The sequence below is a fragment of the Lampetra planeri genome, chromosome 19, assembly GCF_965212315.1.
Source record: "Lampetra planeri chromosome 19, kcLamPlan1.2.h2, whole genome shotgun sequence".
Lineage (NCBI taxonomy): Eukaryota > Metazoa > Chordata > Hyperoartia > Petromyzontiformes > Petromyzontidae > Lampetra > Lampetra planeri.
In genome coordinates, this window is record NC_136125.1 from 2,790,102 (window position 1) to 2,816,068 (window position 25,967).

Below are 25,967 nucleotides of genomic sequence, written 5' to 3' on the forward strand. Positions count from 1 at the left end.
TAAATGCCAACGCCGAGGTCTGCTAGCCATGATGAGAGGGCTTCAGGAGCCAGAGTTTGTGTAGTTTTGCTGTTCCTCGTCCTCCATTGAAGGAAAGCAGACCACAATGGTGTACTATACAGCCCATAGTTTGTGGTGCATGACCACAATCGCACTGTGGTTTGTCTTTAATTTTTCATTCATGAAGTGGCGTTGCTGATAAGTATGCAGTTCCAGTACCTTCATTCTTTTCAGTGACCAACCATACTTGTTGAGCTAAATTCTTAACCAAAGTTAAATAGGACGTAAAAAAAATACTCCAGTCGAAAAGTGCACTCTAGTTTGTATTTGATTCAACAAATATCACCATACAGATACAAAACATATAGTAGTTATATACCACCGTAAACGGTACGTAGATACACATTATATCTCGATTAAATATATATTTTAAACACAAATAAATACCAGACTACTCAACAAGATTAAAACTTGCAAACTCTCAATTGTGAATTGAGCACTGTGACATGGCTCGTTCTGGTAATTACTCAACTGGCGAACGCTCCACGGCTAGATCCATTACACTCCACGGCTAGATCCATTACACTCCACGGCTAGATCCATTACACTCCACGGCTAGATCCATTACGACAATGTGGAGACTAAGGAATGGGACAAAATATAGTATGTCCTATTTACTAAGTAAATAGAGCAGGAGAAAGGCCATTAGCCTGAAGGAGAGGTATGCGAGCGTGGCGCATGGCCCTCCGCCACCAAGCGCCTCTCCCAGGTGGGACATGCGCACGAGCGCAGAGGTCACGGACTGGAAGGCGTGGGCCCAGGAGTGGGCGCCATACAGGCCGTGCAGAGAGAGGCTGTAGGCGCACAGCAACAGGGTCAGCAGCAGGGCCACCATCAACAGCCGGCTCTTTACTCCTGCCTCTCGGTGCAGCAGAGGCAGCGTCAGGCACCGCCTCGCTCCGCGGTGGAGCAGGGGGAGCTGAAGAGCCTTGAGGGACTCCACGAACACCAAGAGTGCCAGAGCCACCCTGAGACGCTCGTCCAGCGAGGCCAGCTTGCCGAACGTCACATTGCCATCTGGGAGATCCATCGTCATTCAAATTAACAATGGTTTAAAATTACACGTCCGGGTATATGTTTTACGTTATGTAGGTGTGACATAAATTGTATGGTCTTTGACAACACAAATTCATGCGCCGTTACAGAGAATTCAAGTTTGTTGCATGTGCACGTCACAACACGTATAATGCATAATGTGCATTACCCCGCTGGAGATATAACATCTTCCATGCAGTAGTTTTACTGAATTACACAGTATTTAGATGTATTATTTCATATATTGTAGAAATTAAATAGCATAAATTACCACACTGTTATACTGTAGTATTATTTTAATTCTAGTTTATTTGTCATAGCATACATTTATTATCAAGTACATACCTTGTGTATATGTTTCAAGGGTTTCTTTGAGTGTCATTGTCTGCTGATAATACGCCACCGCAGTGGTTATCCTTAGACCAAAGCACAGAAATTCTACTAAATGTGTCACCTTTTTAAAATAGGCACCTTTCTCTTTACAGATTTTGGGAACGTCGCACGCCAATAACAGCAGGTTAAGGACAAAAATGGAGACGTAAGCAGTCAGGTTGAGATTAAACTGCAACTCTCCGATTTCCAGGATGGAAAAGACCCGTGCGTTGACTTGTGGCTTGGCAACACCTGCTGTATATGAATTGACAAAAAAGTGTCCATTAAAATAAATTATATATATTCTACACATCACTTTCATTAAATAAATTAGATGCGTGTTCCTCCGCCCAAAGGAGCATTGGAAGGAGCTCAACTCCACTGACAGCCCTGAGCCAGTGGTGGAAATTCCACAGTTCCATAGCTGGAACCAATCTCTCAATAGAAGAACGAATGTAATATTTTCCAAATACGGTGCACATTTTATTTTACACTGGAAGAATTAATGGCCAAGTCTACCCCCAAACGGGGTGTTTAGGACCAATTTATTCCATGTATTTATTATTAAGCATTCTGGCTTACTCGAGTCTGACTATGAGTGGTTTCACCACAGATACTATTTGCTTCCAATTGCATGAAGCAACCACCACATTTTTCAAAGTTTGTAATTGTCAAATGAATATACATGTTTAATACAATTTCGCACAATTGTCAATGGTGAATACAGAGGGACTCACCAGGTGACGAGAAGATCAGCAGCAGAGTTAAATGACAGAGCAGTTTTGTGTTTGCGTTGAGCACTGAGACTTCGGTGACCAATGCTGCCGTGCGTGGGTCTACCCAGGAGTTCTCTCTCAGGTAGGCCACAGTGTCGGCTGCTTTCACTGCATCATTCGCCGCCTCCACCAAATAGCCGCCTCTGCCCTGGCGTTCTGAAAACATGACGTTCAGTGTTAAGTAAGATAAAGTGCAACAGAGCATTGGTATAATAGCATACTTGAGTTTGTCCCATTCCGAACCGGATTCACCAGTATTGCAATGTCAGGATAATGTGTTGATGTCGGATGTATCAATTAAATCATGATGATAATCAGGGTGCTTATACAATAAAGCTCAAACAGGTACATAATTTTACTTTCAGTGTAATGTGATTATTTCTTTATTTGTTAATTTTCACATGGATTCATCTTCTTGGTTCTTTCGGTAAAGTCACGTAAAAGGGAAGTAATAAAATAATAAAAATAAAACATAATACAAGAATTCTCACGACGTTTCGGCTACAACGCAAGCAGCCGTCTTCAGGTGAAGAATGAAACACTGCCAAGCTTGGAGCGTATATATAAGCTGGGTTGGAGGTGGAAGAAGAGCGCCTTGACAAACGAATTTGCAAATCAAGAGGAATTTAGCATATTTATGGGAAATGCGTAGGAGGTGGGCGGGGGGGTTTCAAAGTAATTATGCCCATGCATTATGCAGGATTAGCAGCATCAAAGGGAGGGGGTAGGGGGTAGCATTAACAAAGGGAGGGAATGTTAATAGTATGTAGAAGCAAAGAAACATGTCAATGGGAGAGCGTAGGCAGGAGACCCGCAGCGGAGCAAATAATGCATTCCCTGTGGAGAACACAAGATACACAGTCAATGCCAGTGAATGGACTGCGGTCTGAAAGTCACCGTAAACGTGAACAACAATCAGTTAAGATCCGAAATGGTTAATTACGTCCTTCCAATGATTGCTGAGCCAGAATCCATCTTCTCGGTTGAAATTGTCTCTGTGTTTGTATATATGGATCGCCTCATGAACTAATCTCTCATGGTAGCCAGATGGCTTGCAGAGAACCTCTGTCTTGGAGAAGTCAATGTCATGTGAGCCCACTGATTTGTAACAGTGATCTGCCACGGCTGAGGTGTTTGTCCTACCGTGTTTCAGGTCTGCTTTATGTTCACCTGGCCTGGCTGCAGAAGGTTTCAACGAGAACTGTTTGGTTTGATCAATTAATGTGGTTGAATCAGAAATGATTTTGTTGGTTTTAGTAACGAGGCTGTTGGTAGGGTCTCTTTTTATTTTTGTATAGCTGCCATCGTTGAGTAGTTATTGAATTTTGTTGTTGTATTCTATTTTGTCCATGATGACAGTGGCATTGCCTTTGTCAGCTGAGAGGATGAAAATTGCATCCCTCTTTTTTAATTGAGCTAATTCAAAACGCTCATCTTTGCTGATGTTACTAGCTCTTAAGGCTAATGGTTACTCCGACTACACAATCCGCAAAGCCATCACTCCAACCATCAAGAAGGATCCTGTTGAGGAGCCTTTCAAAACCATCACCTTACCCTACATTGTTGGGGTCACAAAAAATATCTCCAAAATCCTGATTAAACACAAGATCCAGGTCCGATTCAACACAGTACATAAAATCCGTGATCTGGTCCCGTCTGTAAAAGATGTGGTTCCAGACATACAGTACCCTGGCGTCTACAAACTAAGTTGCCTCTGTGGTAGCAGTTACATTGGAGAAACCAAACGACATGTCTCGGACCGCATTCGTGAACATAAAGCAGACCTGAAACACGGTAGGACAAACACCTCAGCCGTGGCAGATCACTGTTACAATTCAGTGGGCTCACATGACATTGACTTCTCCAAGACAGAGGTTCTCTGCAAGCCATCTGGCTACCATGAGAGATTCGTTCATGAGGCGATCCACATATACAAACACAGAGACAATTTCAATCGAGAAGATGGATTCTGGCTCAGCAATCATTGGAAGGACGTAATAAACCATTTCGGATCTTAACTGATTGTTGTTCACGTTTACGGTGACTTTCAGACCGCAGTCCACTCACTGGCATTGACTGTGTATCTTGTGTTCTCCACAGGGAATGCAATATTTACTCCGCTGCGGGTCTCCAACCACCGCTCTCCCATTGACATGTTTCGTTGCTTCTACATACTATTAACATTCCCTCCCTTTGTTAATGCTACACCCTACCCCCTCCCTTTGATGCTGCTAATCCTGCATAATGCATGGGCATAATATGACTTTGAAACCCCCCGCCCACCTACGCATTTCCCATAAATATGCTAAATTCCTCTTGATATGCAAATTCTTTTGTCAAGGCGCTCTTCTTCCACCTCCAACCCAGCTTATATAATACGCTCCAAGCTTGGCAGTGTTTCATTCTTCACCTGAAAACGGCTGCTTGCGTTGTAGCCGAAACGTCGTGAGAATTATTTTATTATGTTTTATTTTTATTATTTTATTACTTCCCTTCTACGTGACTTTACCGAAAGAACCAAGAAGATGAATCCCTGCAGTCACGAAAGCTTTAAATCGAAATTTCACATGGATAAACCCTCGAGATGGAACGTTTTGTTTGCAAGGGTGTTCAGGTTGTCGCATCGCATTTTAGAAATTGCCATTATTTGTATATCCAGAAATTAAATCATACCAATTTATACTAACAAGGTCGTTTAGCTAATGCAATCATGAAATTTAAGTTTAAGTCGACTTGGGTTAAAAAGCAATCCACTGCAAGTTTTTGCTAAACAAAATAAAGTAAACACACGAAGACCTTAGTGGAGGATTTCAGTAGCTCGGGGTCTCTTTCGTGAGTGATGGTAAGTGGAGTGGCAGATCGGCCAGCGGATCGGTGTGATATCCACAGCGATGCGGGCACTGTACCTTTCCATGGTAGTGAAGCAGGAGCTGAGTTCTCGAACAAAGCTCTCGGTTTAGAGGACGATCTATGTCCCCACCCTCATCTATGGTCATGAACTTTGGGTAATAAGCGAAAGGAGGAGATTGTGGGTAGAAGGAGCCGAAATTATGTTTCTCTGCAGGGTTGCTGGGCTCATTCTCCGTGATCGGGTGAGGAGTTCGGTAATCCGGGAGAGCCTCTGAGTCGAGCTGCTGCTCCTCCGGATCGAGAGGAGCCAGTTGATGTGGTTCGGGCACCTGGTGAAGATGCCCCCTGGTAGACTCCCCCTGGAACTCTACCGAGCATGTCCCACTGGCCAAAGACCCCGGGGCCGGCCCAGGACATCTGGCAAGTCTATGTCGCTTGGCTGGCCTGGGAACGCCTGGGAATTCCCCAAGAAGAGCTAGAGCCTCTAGCCAGAGAAAGGAAGGACTGGAACGCCCTACTCAATATGCTGCCGCTGTGACCCTCACCAGAACAAGCAGGTTGAAAAACGCATGAACGAATACCTTAAGGCAGTTACTGAAGGCAAACTGGCATCAAAATGTTACATTAAAGAGGGGGAGGTTGCCCCTTTTCGACCCTCGCCCACCCATTTTGTTCCTCTTACTGGATATTCGCCTCCCTAAAAAAAAAACCTACACTCCCGCTCGTAGTCCCGACGTGAGTGAGGCAGTGAGCCCAATCTCCTCCCCTTCCCTAAACCGAGGAGCACTGAGTTCGGGCTTTTGTCTGCGGGATTTCCGTACTACTTTCCCTTGTTATGGTTCGTTCTTTGTAACGCCGGGCTCTTGTCAACAAAAAAGTACGTTGGAGTACTTTTAAAAAGCTAAACTTAGTCATGGAAAGCACCGTACCAGTGTACCGAGAGAAGAAGGTGTTCGACCAATTAATATTATCTGTGATGATAAATGGATCAAAAACAAGGACATTGACAAAGGCATTGGACACAAAAGTTTAAAAAGTGGGCAAAGAAGCTCTGAGAATTGAACGCTTGCAATTACACTGAGCGAAGGAAAGAGGAGCACGTGAATCGAGAAAACAAACGCAGATCAGAGACATCACACTGACTGCTAAGAAAAAGTCAGCTCGACAGAAAACATCACTACAACATTGCTACAAGCGATGATGACCGGTGGTCGAGACTTCTTCTTGTTTGTCCATCAAGTTGATGATGACCATGGCACATTTGGCACCCAAACGTGCCATGGTACAGAATGGCACCCAATGGAGCGAAATTGCCTGAGAGCACCGCCGTGAAAATAGAACAGCGAGCATCGCCGTGAAGATAGAGCAACGAGACGAATTGTGGCATCGAGAAATTGTGTGGAATGGCAATGGTGTGGGAAGGATACCATCCAACAGTGGGTAGACAATGGTGACTGTTATGAGATAATCACGGTTTTGAGTGAATATGTTTGTTGTGCTTATAAATAGTGGCATTTGAGTGTGTGGTCTTACCACCATTCATTGAGATTATCTCTTCTCCCATATCCTTGAATATCCAGTATTGGTCTCTCTCGGTTCCACCCGTACTATTGGACATCACCCAGGCCTTTGAATAGTTGTTCGTATCTTCTTCAGGTGGAGTGTATTGACCATTTTTCAACATTGCCACAAAATTCAGCTTGCTCGATCCTGACATAGAAATAGATAATCGGTTACATTTATACTCGTTTGTATACTTTTAACTTGGAAAATAATCTCAGGAGTTGAACCTGCAGTGGAGGTGCCCATTCTCTCGTATCATTCAAATTATATTTTCCAAATTTTAATATGGCAATATTTCAAAACGTCAGTAATTTGAAGATTAACCTGTGACTGAATTCTGATATCAACAAAGTTCAATACTCCGATGCCTTACAAATGGTATTTCCATACTTTCCTATCAAGACATGTATTTTCTTTGCACAACGTTTCCATTTGAAAATTAGTTTTTTGCTGCAAATACAATCCAGAACATATATTATAATAATTATCATCAAACCTCAAAGTGACATGACTATCACCCACACAATTAAGTAATGCATGGAAATAAGTGATTTCAAACAAAATTAATGAAAACTATATTTATATTCATTATTAAGATGTAATAAAGTCTCATCATAAAGGATTTTGGGTAGGGTCGCGAAAGCCTTCGTGATATAATAAGCAGTTTTTTTCATGCTTATATGTTTTATGTAGTAGCATTACAACCTCATGATAGTCTTTTGAGATATATCCTTGTTACATAGAAAACCAAAGTAAACCATACTGTTAGCATAATTATTAGTAAAAATTTACCCTTGGTGTATCTCAGCTGTTGCAGACGTACAAGCCCAACAATACATAAATGAAAGCGATTCATCTCGTTTCCAGGAGCTTCGCTCGTAGTCGCGCTGCTGCCGGTTTGTTTCATGTACGGCAAGAGTGAGTTGGACACCCAGTCCCAGTAGCTTTGGGCATCGGTAACCTTAATGCACAAACAGCATGCATTCGTTCAATGTGCAACCTTCACGTGTCCACTGAATTGGTATAAAAGTTAGCAAATAATTCCCACGGCTTATGTGCAGGTAGGACCTTTTTGCCAGTATCAAAGTATGAAAAAATAAGAATATGTTTTACCCTTTCTGGCAATAAAACAGGTGTTAACATGTTCAAACACCAAACATAAACCTTTTGCAAGGAATCAAGTTCGCATTAACCAAATGTACTTGTGGTGAACATGCAAACAAACATGCATATGTTTCAAAATATTTCTATACGATGTTTAAACATTTTAACACCTGTTTTATCGCCAGAAAGGGTAAAACCGATTCTTGTTTTTTCATATTATGTACAGGTATCTATTTCCGAACGTTCGGTTCACGAAATTTAGTGTAAACGCAATTGACAAATGATGGACACATTTCAATTAAAGAATTCTAATTTCCACGTGAACGAAAGTTAATCACGGCACGTGCCACGAGATCATCAAACAAGAGCCACCCGGGAGCCTGCTTCATCCATCGGCGACAGCGTCACGGTGTCCCTGCAGTGCAACAGTAACGCCTCCACATCGCCTTTCCAGTCATTCCAACATGCAGGAGATATTTTGGTGAGTTCCGTGAAAAGGTTAATTATTTTTTGATTTAAAGCTTTCGTGACTGCAGGGATTCATCTTCTTGGTTCTTTCGTAAAGTCACGTAGAAGGGAAGTAATAAAAAAATAAAAATAAAACATAATAAAATTATTCTCACGACGTTTCGGCCACAACGCAAGCAGCCGTCCTCAGGTGAAAACCAAGTCCGTCGAGGCGACAGAGTCTGAATGAAACAGCACACGAGCTTGGAGCATATATATAAGCTGGGCGCCTTGACAAAGGAATTTGCATATCAAGAGGTATTTAGCATATTATGGGAAATGCAGGAATGTGATTAGTACTACATATGCATGTGCATTATGCAGGATTAACAGCATCAAAGGGAGCTGCAGTTGCTGCTGCTGCAGTTGCTGCTGCTGCAGTTGCTGCTGCTGCAGTTGCTGCTGCTGCAGTTGCTGCTGCTGCAGTTGCTGCTGCTGCAGTTGCTGCTGCTGCAGTTGCTGCTGCTGCTGCTGCTGCAGTTGCTGCCTTAACCATTTTAATATAACACTATGTATTATTCTACCCACCCTAATGTGTATCACACTGCTATATATTTACTATACAATTACGACACCATACATTACTCTGCACACTGCACCATGCCAGTGAGTGGAACGCGGTCTGAAAGTCACCGTAAAACGTGAACACAATCAGTTAAGATCCGAAATGGTTTAGCAGCAGCAACTGCAGCAGCAGCAACTGCAGCAGCAGCAACTGCAGCAGCAGCAGCAACTGCAGCAGCAGCAGCAACTGCAGCAGCAGCAACTGCAGCAGCAGCAACTGCAGCAGCAGCAACTGCAGCAGCAGCAACTGCAGCAGCAGCAACTGCAGCAGCAGCAACTGCAGCAGCAGCAACTGCAGCAGCAGCAACTGCAGCTCCCTTTGATGCTGTTAATCCTGCATAAAGCACATGCATATGTAGTACTAATCACATTCATGCATTTCCCATAAATATGCTAAATTCCTCTTGATATGCAAATTCCTTTGTCAAGGCGCCCAGCTTATATATATGCTCCAAGCTCGTGTGCTGTTTCCTTCAGACTCTGTCGCCTCGACGGACCTGGTTTTCACCTGAGGACGGCTGCTTGCGTTGTGGCCGAAACGTCGTGAGAATAATTTTATTATGTTTTTTTTTATTTTATTATTTCCCTTCTACGTGACTTTACCGAAAGAACCAAGAAGATTAATTATTTTTGTTTCAAATTATTTTTCAATTTTTTTTATATTACGTTCTTTATTATTCATATTTTTGCATTGTGAAAATGTATATAGGTGTACAATTTTTAGGTTAGGAGTAGAGTTGAAATGACTATCTGAAACACATGCCGCATTTTTAGTATTCAATTAATGGGAATAGCCATTCCGATTTACTAAATTTCGTTTTACGTGTTTTTTTAAGAACACATCCCTTTCGTAGACCGACGTATACCTGTATATCTAAGTGCCTGCGATATTATCGTTTGTAAGATTTCTGCATTTTCGTTGTATATGTATTGTTAAAGCAAGTTTGCTGTAAGGGTAAATATATCATGGGCAGAATCAATATCTTGCACAGGAAGATAATTTACGAGTCTTGTCATTGCCATCCTACGTTGTCCGATGTTAAAGTTTGGATGGCTACAGTTATTTGACAGCGTACGGATGAGAGTTTGCACACTCTACAGATTCCCATGCCAGCCCACACCACCTCCATGTATCTGCAAAGTCGTGCTGGCTCTGAGCCAGTTAGAAGCGGCACCAGGGATTGACAGCAAGGCATAAGATGGTGGCACACCCACTGTGGGTCTCACACTTGGTGTCCCACAGACACGGCCATGCTCCTAGCCGCGCACCCAGCACCTGCTCACCCTGATCCTTGGTCCACCAGACCCTTTATGTATGTATGTATGTTGAACTTCATTCGCACCTTATGCAGCCAACCGTGCTAATCGGAGGTGCGAGGGAGGGACAACAAACTAAACACAAAAATTTGTTCTAAAGAAATGTGTTTAACGGTGACATGTTGCTGCCATGCTGGTGGCTATGGAGGCCAGCCATCAATGGTGCTGCCAGCAGGCATACCAGGGAGCAGGGGAAGGGTGATGTGTGCCACAAAGAGCACAATGCTTTGCGAAGGTGGCTCAGCGCAAGTTGGTTGGACCCCATCGCGCTTGGCTTAATGTGATGACGAATCCACCGCTCACATGTGATTGGCGAGAGAGAAATTACAGAGGGCCGCTACGTTCTGAAGTTCATCAATGTGTTAGACTAACGTGCCCAATGAAAGAAAATTAGACTGACAGGTGTATTTACATATACTGAAAAAAAAGTGTTATGAGTGACTATGAAATGCATTTTTGTTACCTTTCCAAATTTTCCCACGATGAAGGTTTTCTCTACATTAGTTTTAAGAGACTTTGTATAATCTCCTATAATTAAGCATTCAGCTAACAACAGCGCCACGAGGTACAGAGCGCGTAAAACGTGCGTCGGTTTGAGACACGTTTGTCTTTTACTTTCGGAAGCACCTTTTCTTGGGATTGAGGAAGACTTCTCTGTTGGGAGGAAATACATCCTTTGTGACACATTCTATAATGTTCTTTAAGCAACTTCAACATTTAAATATATTTCTCAGTAAAAAATGTCGTATTCCAAATGCTATCTTTTTTAACTACTGTGTTAATATATATTGCTTTGGAAGGTTGTCTATTGGTGTGTATATTGTGAGCATTATTTGCAACACGGCTTATATGGCTCTCTCCCATGAGCATGTCACAAAGATTGCAATTTCCTTGCCCTGTACATTGCTGGTCTGCAGTTTTTCTTTTCCAGCGCTGTCCATTATTTCATAACTTTCCGTGTACGGTTTTAATATCTCGTCCGCTTGATATTTTTCATTCTTTTTCCACATTAAAACTCGACCCACAGCAAACACGATATTCTGCAATGCACACGATGCGTAAGTTACAGTCACATATGAACACGCAAAAAACATTTGCGAGCTCCAATGGACACCTCACAGTATTAAACAATGCATTTCACAGCACGGGAGTTGAAAAAGTTATTTGATGATGAAAGAAAAATCAAGTTAGTGAACAATTAATGTTTTACCTTATTATATGTGCTGGAAAACCTTGCCCAACGCGGCTGTATCGACCGTGTGTTTCGGCTCTACACGGTGTACCTAATGAGGAAGGTTTTCCGGAATATTGGGGTAATGTTTCGGCTCTATACAGTTTGACTGAAAGTTTCTCATCTCCGTGTCGACAAAGTAGTGCCGTGAGAGTGCTGCATCCGTTGGAAGGTGGGAATCAATCGACTCTGAGAACGATTTATTTATCGTGCATGTTTTTTCGTGCATTTGTTTTTGGGTGATAATATAACACTCAACAACAACAACCGCCATTCGCCACTAAGTGGCGGTGACGTCACCACGACGCTTGTGTCAGGCCATGTGCACCTTGAGGCCACACTCAACACACACAACGACACAAGCAAATACACCCATATTGCCCCATGCATTTAGCCGTCCACTTGTTCAGGACATTAGAAAGACGCCTAGATGGCGAAACATTGATTTTCAAGTGGCAGTGTTAAGGGTGAGTGTTGGGTGTGAGTGCCGCGATGCGGGAAGAGGAATGGAGATGCGGGTTTTGTGTTGAGGTGAAATTGAAAAATAAAGATTGTATACACACGAAATGGAGAGCGACTCAGCATCCTGTACAACAATAAAAATGGCGTAAATCGTGTATAATTTGTCAAACAAAGAGGAAGTGGGTGATCATTTCGTACCAAGGAACACAACCCTATTTTCCCCATGAGGTATATTATTTGTCGAACACAGTTTTGGTCAATACAACATTTTCCCGAAACGTAACCCCCAGGTTCAGCGAGGTCTGCCTGTACTTCCAATTAAAACTTTAACATAATGTAAGACTAATCATCCCTGAAAATGACCTGAAGAAGTAAACTATAGTACAGTTGAGGGCTGTGTACTTTGTCTGAGAAATATTTTTCTCCATTGACTTTCCCCCCAAAAAATGGGACCGGATCATCTCAAACCATCTGTACATGTCCTCAAAGCTCCAATACGAAACGTACTAAATCTTTCAATGAGACTGGCAGAGGACAGATATAAGTGGTGGGAGGTTCTACATACCACCAGCCCTTTGAATAGAGGACATCACAACAATAAATATGCCCTCTAATAGAAACGTTTCAAGATAACACCGACCCTAACCAAACGATGGCAGAGGAACCCCGCTGCTTTCCTCCCGAACTGTCCATGTGTTCTTCCCCCACATCCAACATTGAGCAATCATCCTGCAGATTGACCCCGATGTGCTGCTGATAGGGTCAAGGCCGAACTCCCACTTAAAATACGCATGAGCTAACTCTTGATTGCTGAACTCGAGGCGTGCATCACTAGGACACCTTGTAAATATTTAATATGTTGATGTCAATAAAAAAAACTGTCTTATAAATCATCCAAAATATTACATCACCTCGCTTCAGAATGGGGCATGTGACTTTATTCACCATTTTACCTTCATGGGTTGAATCAGTATGACCGACAAGACAAAAGAGAAGAGGAATCGGACGAGCCAGCGGTTGGCCTTCTCTGAGCCCCACTCCATGCTGTAGAGGATCGTGAAGAAGCCAGAGCTCAGGACAGTCAGGACTATGAGACACCAGCCCACGAATCTGCAGCCACCGGGCCAAGGGCCCCTCCAGGAGCTCTTCTGGCCTGGGGGCCGCTCACTCTCCGAGCGGCTGTTGCGGAATATGAGCACGACCACGAGACTGACGGGCACCTCCACCAGGCTGCTGAGGAGGCTAATGAGGATGTCGGTGAGAGACAGCGGCCCCACCGTGACCCCGCCGCCCGCCTCGTTGGCTGCCTGCTTCTTGCCGAACCACATGGCGTTGGCGATCATCATGAGGAAGAGGAGCGTAACGCAGCAGGAGATGCGCTGCACGCGGGAGAAGTTGGTCTTGAATGGGCGAAAGAAAACGGAAAACCTGCCAGAACAGAAACATAAACTTTACTGAAAGAAAGCATTCCTACATGTATTAATATATTTTAATGATCTTCCAAAGTAGTTTTAAACCAGCATGTCTTAATGTTAACTTAATAACTTTGTAAAAAAAACAATTAAGAAAGGCTTCTCACATATACCACCATCGTCTTCTATGGCTTTTACTCACCAGAGATGACCTTCAGAAAAGTTTCCCTTAAGTGCTTCATGGACCATCCATGAATTGTTGAATGAAAAGTGATCATTTTTTACCTGAAATATCTTTCCATAATGCCCTATGATCGTGTCCGATGATTCCATTGAATTCACACAAAAGAAATGCCTGTAGAGGAACCGTGAGTGGTAAGAGCATGTTTTACGTGAGAAAATAAAATCATTTCAGGTTTGAGCCCATGAATGCTCGTTTTTACGTGGCTAGCAGGTTAAAAAGTTGTACTGCATCTGCTGACCTCATGAAGTCATGCTCACTGGCACCGCCAGGCCATTTACCTGAATTATTTGAATCATGATTTCACATTAAACTTTTTTAATATGTCATATCATCACAAGCAGCAGTTGTTAAAATGTATTTTATACAAATAATTGTATTCGCTGAATTCATGCATATTTATTATCACTTAAACAGGAAGAGAGCAGCACAACACTTGCTAAGGGCAGGGCAGCACGATATTTGTTTACCTCACAATTGATACAAATGCACAATTATATTATTTTATGTAAACCGACAAATATGGGGAGGAGGCGTAATTTATATTGTTATTAACATTCTCTATAACGGTGCTGAATGAATGTTTTTGTAACTAAGTTGTGATTCTATTTTGCACAAGTACATAACAGGAATATGCCTTTTCTACAGGAGCTGAAGTTATACGGCTGTACTTTATTACAGTGAGTGCAGCTGCAATGTATTTTAATTATGCTTGCAAAACCAGGAAGTGAACAATACATCTTTACGCTCATGCAGCCTTGTGGCAGCATTGCTAGGCAACAGGGCTGTAAAAGCATGGAAAACACGTTCCTTCGGAGTGGGCAGGTAGGAACTTGGTTGGACAGCGCATTCGTGCACAACAGACAAATATGTACGACAGACAAATAATCCCTGGTGGGCAGTGTGGAACCTGTTGTTCTGACCTGTAATATGCATTGTCATATAATACTCCGTAAAGTATTTTTTTTATTGGGGTGGGGGGGGGGTTAATTTATATGCTTCATGTTAACCTAAAAATGTATTGATTTGTTTTATCTTTTACAAGGAATAAATTTGCTTTTTTGGACAAACTGAATCACCTTAAGGCTGGGAATGTTGAAAGAAACACGAGGAAAAAAGATCCGCCTTTTTAAATCCTTTATATTAAGTTCACTTGCTTGCGCGCTTACGACCGTGCAAATCTTTCGGTCGTTTTTTAACCCACTTCCCGTGATCAAATCGAGCTGACATTTTGCACACAGACTCGTTGTGCGTGACAATTTATTTTCGTGAAAAATTTTTTCATAAATTTTACACTTTTTAGGAAAAAATAAATTATATTTAATTACCAATTGCTTAATGGTGGCAGGCAATCATCTGACCCATAGGTAACAGCCATCTCAAGCCAGAGCACGAGAGGACTCTAGCCGCCACGCATATAAAGGATTTATAGTGAAAAACTTTGTTTTTACGGGTTAATTTTTTCTTTTCAAGGCTTCCATTTTATGAATGGAGCCACCCTCCCCCAGTTCCATTTTGTGAATGAAACATTGCCTGTCTCCTCATTGGCCCGAGTCGCGGCGGTGCCCCCCCCCCCCACCACTAACCCCCCCCCCCCTCCTCTACCAACCCCAACCCACCGCTCCCATTGGTCGGCGAAACCCCGCGAGCTCGATTAATTAAATAATTGTATTCGGCGCCCCCGAGCCAATGGGAGTGCTCTGGTGGGGGCCGGGGCCGTGGTATGCACGACAGACAAATAATCCCTGGTGGGCAGTGTGGAACCTGTTGTTCCTACCTGTAACATTGCCAATACAATCGCAAAGTAGATTTATGCCACGTTTTGAGAGGTAACACGTTTAATAATGTTTTTTTAGTTGAAATTTTATTTTTTCACCTACGTGACTTTACCAAAATAACCAAAGAGTATGGATCCTTGCAGTCACGATAACTTCAAATCTAGAAATAATAATTTAAACTTGTAACGCGCAATCTTTAAAAATAGAGAATGACTCAGAGGTGCGAGGCAAAATCACAGACGAACGGGAAGACAGCAGCCACGCTATGATCCAATGCCGACAATTACCCGAGTTCTGCGGTTCTCGATATACTAAGGTGTTATCAGCACATTAATGAGTGTTTACATTTGGGAGGAAACCGGAGCATCTGGAGAAAACCCGCGCATGCGAGGCGGAAACACTTTGTCCCATACGGATGTTTAACTTGCGCTCATGTATGAAGGGCTAAAGATAAAAGTATGGTTGGAGTCTGCAAATTAATCACAATATTTTGATCATGCCTCGTGTGAAAACATAATAACAGGTAACACGTTGATGCATAATTTTTGTTAATTAAGTGAATTTGATTACCGCATGGTGTCTTTCAGTTAGTGTAATTATACAATTTGTGGTGTTGCACTATACTTACACTTGCTGCTTTTCTAGGTCCAGTACCGAGATTTCACTGACAAACAAACAGTCAAAGGAATCTGCATCTTTGAGCCACAGTTTAACATCCAGTGGGTACCCATAGTTTTTTGGCACAGAGAAGAGGAAGTTGTATATGCTGTCTCTTTTAAACTCCTGTTAACAAGATGGTACATAATTGTAAATGTTAATGAAAATGTAAGATTTCCCCTGAGGGGTGGTTTTATCATATTCTGTCAAAAAAAGTGTTTGAATACATGCGTCCATAATAAAGGTCTTTGGGTTACATCGCATAAATATAAATGCGTCGTTAACCCCGCCACAGCCAATTAGTAAGGTTTGTCACCTAAACAAAACATGCCAACTCATTACTAGTTCAGCACACTGGTGTGTTGGAGAGTAAACCCACAACAATTATAATTCGAGTAAAACGTTTCGCCGGCAATTACAACCAGCATCATCAAGCGACAGTCAGAGTATTGGAGTGTTTGATGGCACAAAATACCTAGGCAGGTCCTTGGTTTTGGTGGGGCTGATGGTGTGGCCCCACCTCTTAGTGGCATGCTCCATTGAGCAGCAATCACCAGATCAATAGGGAGCCATCCATTGACCCCATCCAGGCATTGATCAACCTCCCATTGTATCTGTACCCGATGAAGATTGCTCCAGCACAGCCATGGAAGACTTCTCGAACTACGTGGTCAAAGACGATGTTAAATAATGTGGGAGCCAGAGGACATCCCTGTCGCACCCCAAGGTGAACAGGGAAAAGCTTTATCAGGGCCTGCCCACCAACATAAAGGTCCATAATGATTGTGAGCAGAGAGTCAGTGACTCCAAAAGCACAAAGAACAACCCAGAGCACAGGCCTATTGAAAGTATCATAGACATTGACCAGACATCTACACTATGGGAACCTCATTTGCCAGTAAAAATATGATAATTGGTTTTTTACCCTTCTATCTGGCAACAAAACTGACACCTTTTTACAAGGAGTCATGTTTGCATAGACCGCAATACCTGCAGTCATAATACAAACAAAAGACATAACTCTGATAATGTGCACTGTCCTTGAAGTTGAAGGAAAGCTGTCTCGGGTGTGGACCAATCAACTTCAAGGACAGTGCACATTATCAGAGTTATGTCTTTTGTTTGTATTATGACTGCAGGTATTGCGGTCTATGCAAACATGACTCCTTGTAAAAAGGTGTCAGTTTTGTTGCCAGATAGAAGGGTAAAAAAACAATTATGACATTGACCAGGTTAATAAAGCAGCGATGTAGGTCCTGTTGGAATTCCCTACACCTCTGCTGTAGCAAACGGACAGAAAATATGGCATCTGTGCAGGACAGTCCTGACCTGAAACCAAACTGGGGCTCTGCAAGCCTTTCAGCATGCCTGGCAAGGCGATGTTAAATAATTATTGCCAGGACCTTTCCGGGCACACCGAGGGAGATGCCCCTGTAGTTGTTACAGTCTATGTGATCCCCCTTCTTAAAGACAGTGACCACCAGAGCATCCTTCCAACCCGTCCAGTGGTCCAGACTGTTATTATGATGTAATAATTTAAGGCAGTCTGCACACCCCTCAGCATTTTGCTTGGGAGATAATCTTTGCCCTGGTGCTTTTCCTGTTCTCAGACTTTGGATCACCTTCTGTACTTCTTCAACAGATGGCACTTCAGCCAGCCACTGATGGGGGTGACTACTTCTTCCAATATTTGATGCACTACAACCTCAGCAGGGTCATCCCCACTTTGCCCCATGATGTTTTCCAGGCTGAGAGATTTCCCTTCCCCCAAGACTTCAAAGAAATGCTCAGCAAATCTGCAAACCTCTTCCTGGGGGTCGGAGATGGTGATAGGTGTGGCACTGCAAGTAACTTATTTGATGGAGTTAAAGAGTGCTTTGTGATCACGGGCTTCTGAGGCAGACTCCATTTCCTCAGTAACCCGCGACCACCACTCTTCCTTGCAGCGCCGCACGGCTCTCCGAACCTCCGAGCGAAGGCCTCCTTATTCTCCGACGTGGAATGTTATAGATGGTGGGAGTTTACCTGTCGCTTTTTCTCAACCACCCGGAACACCTCCTCCATCAGCCAGGGTCTCTGGGAAGGTTTGGACCGTGTACCCAAAGTAGCCATTGCAGCTGCATGAGCCACAGTTCTAAACCTCACCCATTTCCCCTCGGCGTCAGGAGGAGGGTGGGACGATGTCAAACCCAGCTGCAAGCAATGATGAAATTCTGACATCCAACTTTCACCAGCTAGCTAAGACCACGCCACTGTGGGTTTGAATGGGATCCTAGATGGACACCCACCACTGGAGTGTAAGAATGGCAGGCACATCTTACAGATGACAATCCGATGGCCAGTGGGCAGATCAGCTCCACTGTAGGTCATCGTGTCAAACACCTGGGCCCGCATCCACTGTTCTGTCACTATATAGTCTATTAAATGTTCTTGCTTGGACCCAGCGTGCATCTATGATGTTGGAGGATGCGCCGATGCTGGAACGGCGTGTTGACAATTACAAGCCCATGGGCTGCACAGAAGTCTAGCAGCCTCCTACCGTTGTTATTGCGCTGATTTGGCCCATGCTTTGTAACCAATCTAGCCCAGGTGCCAGCATCATGACCCACTTGGGCATTAAAGTCATCCAATAGGATGACTCTATCCCGAGGAGCCACTTTAGCTAGCACCTGTGAAAGTAGGTTATAAAAGGCATCTGACTCATCGGCCTTACCTGCATCCCTCCACTGATATTCATCTTCGGTGGAGGCATAAGCAACCACCACCACACCTCGCCTCTGGTAGCTGGGAAGGCGAGCCCACAGTAGCCTGGGGCTTACAGCTTGCCACACCTCACCGCCACGTTATCACGCCCCCTTCATTGTTTTCTTCAGAAGAAAAGCCACTCCCTGTTGTTTGGTAGTCTCCTGCCCCGAGCAGACGACTGTCGACCCCTCATGGTGACTGGAGCTAGAGCCAGTCCACTAGACCTCCTGAATACCGCACAGATCCAGGCGGTATCGGTCCAGCTCCCAACAGAGAAATGGCAGCCTCCCCTCAACAGTGAGCATTCTAACATTACAAATGGCCACTCGAAGTGCTTTTTTGCCGTTTCTGGAGAAACCCGATCTTAAGTATTCAATCTCCTTACTCCACCAAATGGGGTTTGGCCTGGAGACGTTATAGATTCCTGGACTGGAGACGCATAGATTCCTGTCCCCCCGGGGGCCTCCGGCACAAGCTTAGTTAGATTTTTTTCCACGTCGTTTAGTGGTAGTTAAATTGAAGGTGGAGGGGTTACCAGCCCCTTACACCCATCCAGCGCCCCTATTTGGCTGCTGTTGTGGCTCCAAGCACTATGAGCGGCATAGCCAATTGGAATTGGCCTTCCCTCCATGGCATTGCTAACATCCACGACAGCGTTATCATCCGGCACCACATTTACAACTTGAAAAGGTATACTTCATTATTAAGTCGCAATCAATCTAGAATGTTAACAACATCAACAGATATCAGCCCACTTTTATATGTAATCTTTATATCTGATGGATAATGTAGAATATGAACATCGAACATGTTTATTGTGCTCTAGCAATTTTAGGCTTGAAGGTCATTTGAGCCCATGGTTGGCTACAAACTCCCAAACAGGGAGAAACGAGCTGGCAGTCCCCTCCCTCTTGCCATGCCCACTTACAGCCACGCCCACTGAACCACTAGCACCACCCCCCTCTCACAGCGAATGGCCGCAACCTTTCTGTTGGTGGCCCAGCCTACAGCTTGTAGGCCCCACTTTTTTCCCCTATAATTTGTCAAGCATGAGGCCAGAAAATTCTCAACCAGTACAACATCCCAATGTTTGAAAATTACTCACCAGGACAGCCTTACCCTAACCGGGACTATGCAGGCCAACACAGGACAATTTTCAGCTTTTTTCTACACTGGCCACTCAGTGATCCAAGACCGTAGCCATGGAGTCAACATTGGGGGGGGGGGGCAAATCTTCCAGGGGGTCTAGCGGTCCCCCCCCAGAAAAAAACATCTAAATTTGAAAACGAATTTCCTGCCTAAAATATTTTAAAAATCACTAACACATGGGATGGACTTTTTTTTTACAATAATGTATAATAGTGTATTGTATTACATTGCTCTGTTTTTTCTGTTTTACCTTTTCTTGTTTCATTGTATGTAATGGCAGAGATTAGGGATTAATAATGTACAACCACAATAATATGAACAGAAATCTATGCATTGTTATATGAAGACAAGTCCAGATATTGTGGCCAAGGTTTAGGAAATTTTTGTTTTTATTTACATAGCATAGCAAACATTTTTATATACATTGTTGATAGTAATATTTTGGGGGGGGGACATTTTGAGCATATTTGAATATTGGTGGAGGATGTGTCCCAATCTATATATATAAAATCGCAAATCTGTCTGTCTGTCTGTGTGTGTGTCTGTGTGTCGCCGGACCATACGCAGTTTCATTGGACGAAATGTGAGGGATTTGCGAGACACGATTGGTCCGTTTGGTTTTCCTAGCGCTGCGATTGGCCCGTTCATCGAGGCCGTGGCGGAGTAGCGCAGTTGGTAGCGCCCTCGCTTCCCATGCCAAAGGTCGCGGGATCGATCCCCGCGTCCTTCACAGGCGAATATATTTTTAAATCCTTTATATTAAGTTCGCTGCCACGCATATAAAGAATTTATAGTGAAAAACTTTGTTTTTACGAACGCGTCCACATGCAAACCACAAAATACAAAGCCTCCAACTCAGACAACACGTAAAGAGCCGTGTCTGTTGAAAATGTTTAGCGTACTTCCCGACATGCAAAAAACGTGAAATTTGCCATGTGGGTACTTTCCAGAATGTACACCATGCAAAACTTATAAAAACATTACTTTGGTATTCTTTTGGGGGGGGGGGGGCGCAATAATGCATATATTTTTCACGGCAAGTGAGCTGTGACGTCACATCTGTCATGTGATCCGCGCGTGCGGAAGCGTAACGCAGTGTGCCTGCTCATCACGCACCCCCCCCCAACCCTCCGTGAGTAAAGTGCCATACAAATGTTTTGCAGGTCTAAGACGTTCTTCGCGCAGCATTGCTTTATTATTCCTGTCGTTTACTGCCGTACGCACCGTTAAAGATGTGTGTCTGTAGCAAGCGCGTGTATGTGTACCTATGGACGGGGGGCGCGTGTGTGGGGCGAGCGGTAGTGTAGTGGTTAGTGCGCTGCGCTATGAACTCGGCGACCCGAGTTCGATTCCCACTTACTACCACCACCTGTGACGATCATTTGAACCGGTCCTGGGCCTCCCCTAGGTCGACTCAGCCTCAAACGAGTAACCGTGGTGTGAACATAGCCACTGGGGAGACAAAGACGGCCGGGCGTCGAGAATCCAAGTCCCGGGCGAAGCCGGGTAGTAAAGCTAGTATATATTATAATTACGGCCGTGCAGTGATCCAAACACAGTGTCAGACCTTACCTTTATCTCTGGGTGAGCGAGCTCTCGTATCCCTGTGTCGAACTCTTTAAAGTAGAGGGTGAAGCAGACCCCACAGCGCGTGCCCGCATCCTGTCGTTTCGCTGTGGCCACTCGTAGCACGAGCAAGCACTGGTTCTCATCGTCCACGTCGAACAGAAAGAACATCCTGTTCTGCGAAATTAATATATCACATTACGCAATAAAGATGCAAAAACAGAAGCAATAAATTAAATGTCTTATACTGTAACTATTATACGTGTCAATGGGATCGTGGGTTCGAACCCAACCCTAATGCCTGTATATTTAGAGTTTGCATGTCTCTCTCCACATGGTCGCTTGGATTTTTCTCCGGATCCTCCAGTTTTTTCTTCCACATTTAGAAGCATGCGTTTAGAGTATTTGGCTGTTATAAATTTTCATGTGATAAGCCACTTCGTTGAGCTATAATTTTTGACCAGGTCGCTTGTAAAAAAGTGCTATACAGGTACTCCTCTACTTACGAACATTCGACTTACGAACTGTCCGTATGTCCAGATGCATGTTCAGACCGAGAATCGTAAGTTTGGTATCATTACCCAGCATTCGCAGCATTTCTGCTGGCAATGCTGGGTATGGATCCAAACACTGAAAGGATTACGAAGGTGTCAGCAGCTGTTCATGATGCTATTGCCTATTACAAATTGATGTATGAATAGAAGAAGAGAGCAACTGTGCAGACATTTCTTCTTCAGTTTTTCAAAAGAGTAGAGAGGAAACACGAGCACCAAAGGGAATTAACATCTCCATCTGCAGAACATAAATAACCAGTGGCATCTACATATGCAGAACATGAAAAACCAGTGGCATATACATCTCCAGAAAATTGAAGAACCAGTGGCATCTGCATCTGCAGAACATGAAGAACCAGTGGCATCTACAGATTATACAAATTTTAAAGCCATTTCCCGTGTTTAGTGTACATGCCATACAACATGTTTGGAATCAACAGGAGTAAAGTTGGACTTACGAACAAATTGACTTTCAAACAGACCTCTGGAACCTAACTCGAGAGGAGTCTCTGTATAGCTCAGTGGACCTTACCTTTATATTTACGTGATTTAACCAAGAAAACCTCTATGATGGAAGCTAAAAGTAGTTTATTTTAGTGTATGCATATGTGGTGATGTTGAAGCACGCACACACTAAACCGGTCGACTTACAATACTTAACGGTGCGAGTGATTGTGTCATCTCTGACCAGGCTTCCAGAGGGGAGGGCGCTGTGGGGTGCGTGTAATTCCACAGAGCCCCGCCTCTCTGTGGGAAGCGGTACAAACCTGATCTGGGCAGTTGTGTGATGTACGCCCAAGGCCTCCTGAGGGGAGGGGGCTGGAGGGTCTGTGTGATCCCACAGAAACCCGCCCCTCAGATGGGAAATCGTATAAAAGGTGGGACCCGGAGAACAAAGAGTTCGACCCAAGTCAAGACGAAGAACCAGTGAAGACTAAAGTCCAGCTAGATAGACCCTGAGACTCCTCTGACCTGCTGCCCTTTTGAAGGCCGGGCAGAGCAAGCCAGTGGTGCTACCCCAGAGCCGCGAGGGCCGATTTCCTTCTAAAGGCCGAACTCGTGTGGCTGGTGGTCGAGACCTGTGCCAAAGCTGGGCCAGGTCAGTTAGCCTCCTTGTGAAGGTCTAGAATAGAGGGACGTAGGGAGTTAACGTGGGGTGCTAACTTGGGGGATACTTCCCTCAATAGAACGGGTAAAGAAGCCGTTACCTCTTCGAGTGTCAGGGTCGTACTACTCTGCTGTATTTGAAGTTATCTGTAATAAATCCCTGTTGCCTCAAGTCAACCCTCTACGTCGTCATAAAAGGCCACTACGCATACTAAACAAATAAAATAAGGTTACAATGATACCATGCCAGTTACCTTTTTGTTGTCCTTGATGTCTGCCTTCCGTGCCCACAGCAGCATGATGACATAGAGCAGGATGATCACAATGACAGCGGCAAACACGGCGCCGTTTGACACCAGGTCAAACTTCGTGAACACCGTCGAGAAGTCGATGGTGTTTGGGGCCAACACTTCTGCCGCCACGAAGACTCGCTCGCGACCGGCGTTCGTTGTGGTGGCCTTGTGACCTCCACCAACCACACAAACGGTGCTATCCATTGTGGAGTTCGGGTGCACCTGTGTAAGGAATATCAAGGTGAAGCCATTACAAATTAATTTACAACAAAAATTATTGCTTCAATGTGAATGAGTCATTAATTCAATACATTCATCTAGCTGATGACACGAAAAGGATTACGTGTAGATTTTTGTTTTAAGTACTGGAAACAGATAAAATAAGTCGGCATCTCGTGATTTGTTACACTCGCAATGTGATGACTTATTACAATTCTTGGTTGTGATTTGATTCAACGATACTCTTTTAACCTTGTGGTGAATGCAGTCCGTTCGTTTTGGTGGTACTTTGTATCTCACAGACTGTTTCATTTACGGTGGCGCTAGAATGCACCTTTTCCATTATTCAAAAACATTAATAAGTACCCGTTTTGGCATTTTTATTTATTTAATATGGCTTTAATATTGATTACCAAGTTAATTACCATGTGCAGTATAAATGACACAAAGCGCCTGTCAAAATGTATTTACAATAGTTTGACACTTTTAGATAAAGTGGGAATTTTTTGGTTATGTCATTTTTTTATTTCAGCTCATTAGTTTGCCTTTGAAGCTCTTTGAAAGAGGAATTCCCCTCTATAAAACTTCCAACAGAACATGTGCAACTTTATTTGTTTTTAAACAAACAGTATATTCTTTGTAAGGTGTAATTTTTTTCGGACATTTTTCAGCGCTTCTCAGGCCACTGCTGGATGAAGACCTCAAGTCATGCTCGTGATTGATTGACACATCGCTCCTCGCTTGTGTTCATTGTGACAGGGAATCGAATGCAGATTGTTGGACTCATAGCCCAGTGCACTAACCACCCACTCCACCCTGGTGCATTGGCTATGAAACCAGCGACCTTATTTTTATTCCTGGCCACAGTGACAGATAATATTGGAAATGTTCCTGCCCCTTTCCCCACCCACACTGTCCATTCTATTCCACCATACTTCAACCACTGGCCAGTGTGATGAGGTACGGTCAAATCAACTCCCATGACCATCACAGCATGTGCGAAGGCCTTAGGTTGTTGTCCTCCGGCACCTCCGATTACCATGATTGGCTACGTACGGTGGGAAAGAAGTTCAACATGCATCCAGCAGTGGAGTGGCAAAGGGCTCTAATGTGTCACTGTTTAATTCATTAACACGTACTTGTGCCAAGTCATAATTCCACTGGCCATTAACATCATCCCACACTTTGCAGGCAGTTGTCCATATTCTGACTTTCACATTTGTGGCATTGCCTGCAGTTTCATTTCCTGCCAAAGAGCATAAAGAATATTAAGCATAAGTTAACATATGTCTTGCTAGCATCTAGGTAAAGATTCGGGTGTTTTCTCATTGTGAAACCTCATAGAAAAATAACATTTTAAAATGGAAAAAAACTGAAGAAAAACACAATTTTTAAATCAACATTCTTCAAGAGCATATCCTATCTATCCACTGCAATTATCTCAAGCTGTACACGAGTGACATGTGTGTCTATCTGACAGATAATCTCTCAGAGCTGGGCTTGACTTATATAAATAAAGTATAATTGTATGTTGTACTATCATTTGTGACCAGGTTAGCCACCTTTTTGACATACCAAACCCGGACGTCTCAGTCAGAACAGGTCTATCAAAACCGTGCTGTACACTGTGATAAGAGTTCAGCCCAATACAATACCAGTACCATGTGTACAAATAAATGCCTCCCACCCGATCAGAGGTGCCAATTCCTTTTACTTGGACTGCCGCTCCAAACTAGTTGTCACGGGCTCGACACGAAAACAGATGCACCCTTCATTGGCATCCCTCTCAGAGTGCATGCTCAGAGCCATGTGTTCGTTTAAAATACACAGCAGAAAGGTTACAACAACGAAAGAGTTTGGGATAGCTTAGCCTAACCCAAGCTAATATTAACACTTTAAAAAAGTGGTATGAAGATCACAATCAATTGCTTGTAGGGATTGTTGTGAGGGAGGGGGTAAGGGTGGGGTGAGGGAATAAAGGGCGTGGCTGAACCCACGGAGCCTCGTGGCTTGTGGGGGGTTGCTCTTGGGTCCAAAATTAACCACCCCAAGCACCTATGCCAAATCAAGGTGGAAAGGTAGCATGAGATTCATATGCAGGATTTCAGCAGTGATCCCCAAGTGCTCTCGTCATCCAGCCTGGAGCAGGTTTTTAATATATATACAGCACATTTGCTCAATAAAACATGCATTAAATGTGTTAGGCACGCCTTACCAGTATTCTTGAGTAAAATATAATAAATCCCAGCATCGGTTTCATTGCTAGGGATGAAAAATGATGTCTCTGTCTGAATCACAGAATCACCTTCACGTCGTTGTTTGTTCCTTGCCGCTTCTCTCGACTCCATGACAAAGTGAAAATCAAATTCTGTAAGGTCAACCGCTGGGGCTTGATTGTAACGTAA

The 25,967-nt window shown here is 43.7% G+C and overlaps 1 protein-coding gene across 1 annotated transcript in view; it reads right to left on the bottom strand.

Moving 5' to 3' along the window:
* Window positions 1–423: 423 nt before the first annotated feature.
* Window positions 424–25,967, bottom strand: part of LOC144723914 (polycystin-1-like protein 2) — a 63,049-nt gene continuing 37,505 nt past the window's right edge. Inside the window, exons 7-17 of the mRNA XM_078602691.1 lie at window positions 23,305–23,565; window positions 21,396–21,566; window positions 15,901–16,055; window positions 13,456–13,608; window positions 12,795–13,269; window positions 11,003–11,188; window positions 7,449–7,617; window positions 6,627–6,803; window positions 2,205–2,399; window positions 1,441–1,719; window positions 424–1,077 (exon numbers count right to left, since the gene is read on the bottom strand). Of these exons, the coding sequence (XP_078458817.1) occupies window positions 671–1,077; window positions 1,441–1,719; window positions 2,205–2,399; window positions 6,627–6,803; window positions 7,449–7,617; window positions 11,003–11,188; window positions 12,795–13,269; window positions 13,456–13,608; window positions 15,901–16,055; window positions 21,396–21,566; window positions 23,305–23,565 (2,628 nt within the window). The 3' untranslated portion in view covers window positions 424–670. The remainder of the gene's footprint in view (window positions 1,078–1,440; window positions 1,720–2,204; window positions 2,400–6,626; window positions 6,804–7,448; window positions 7,618–11,002; window positions 11,189–12,794; window positions 13,270–13,455; window positions 13,609–15,900; window positions 16,056–21,395; window positions 21,567–23,304; window positions 23,566–25,967) is intronic.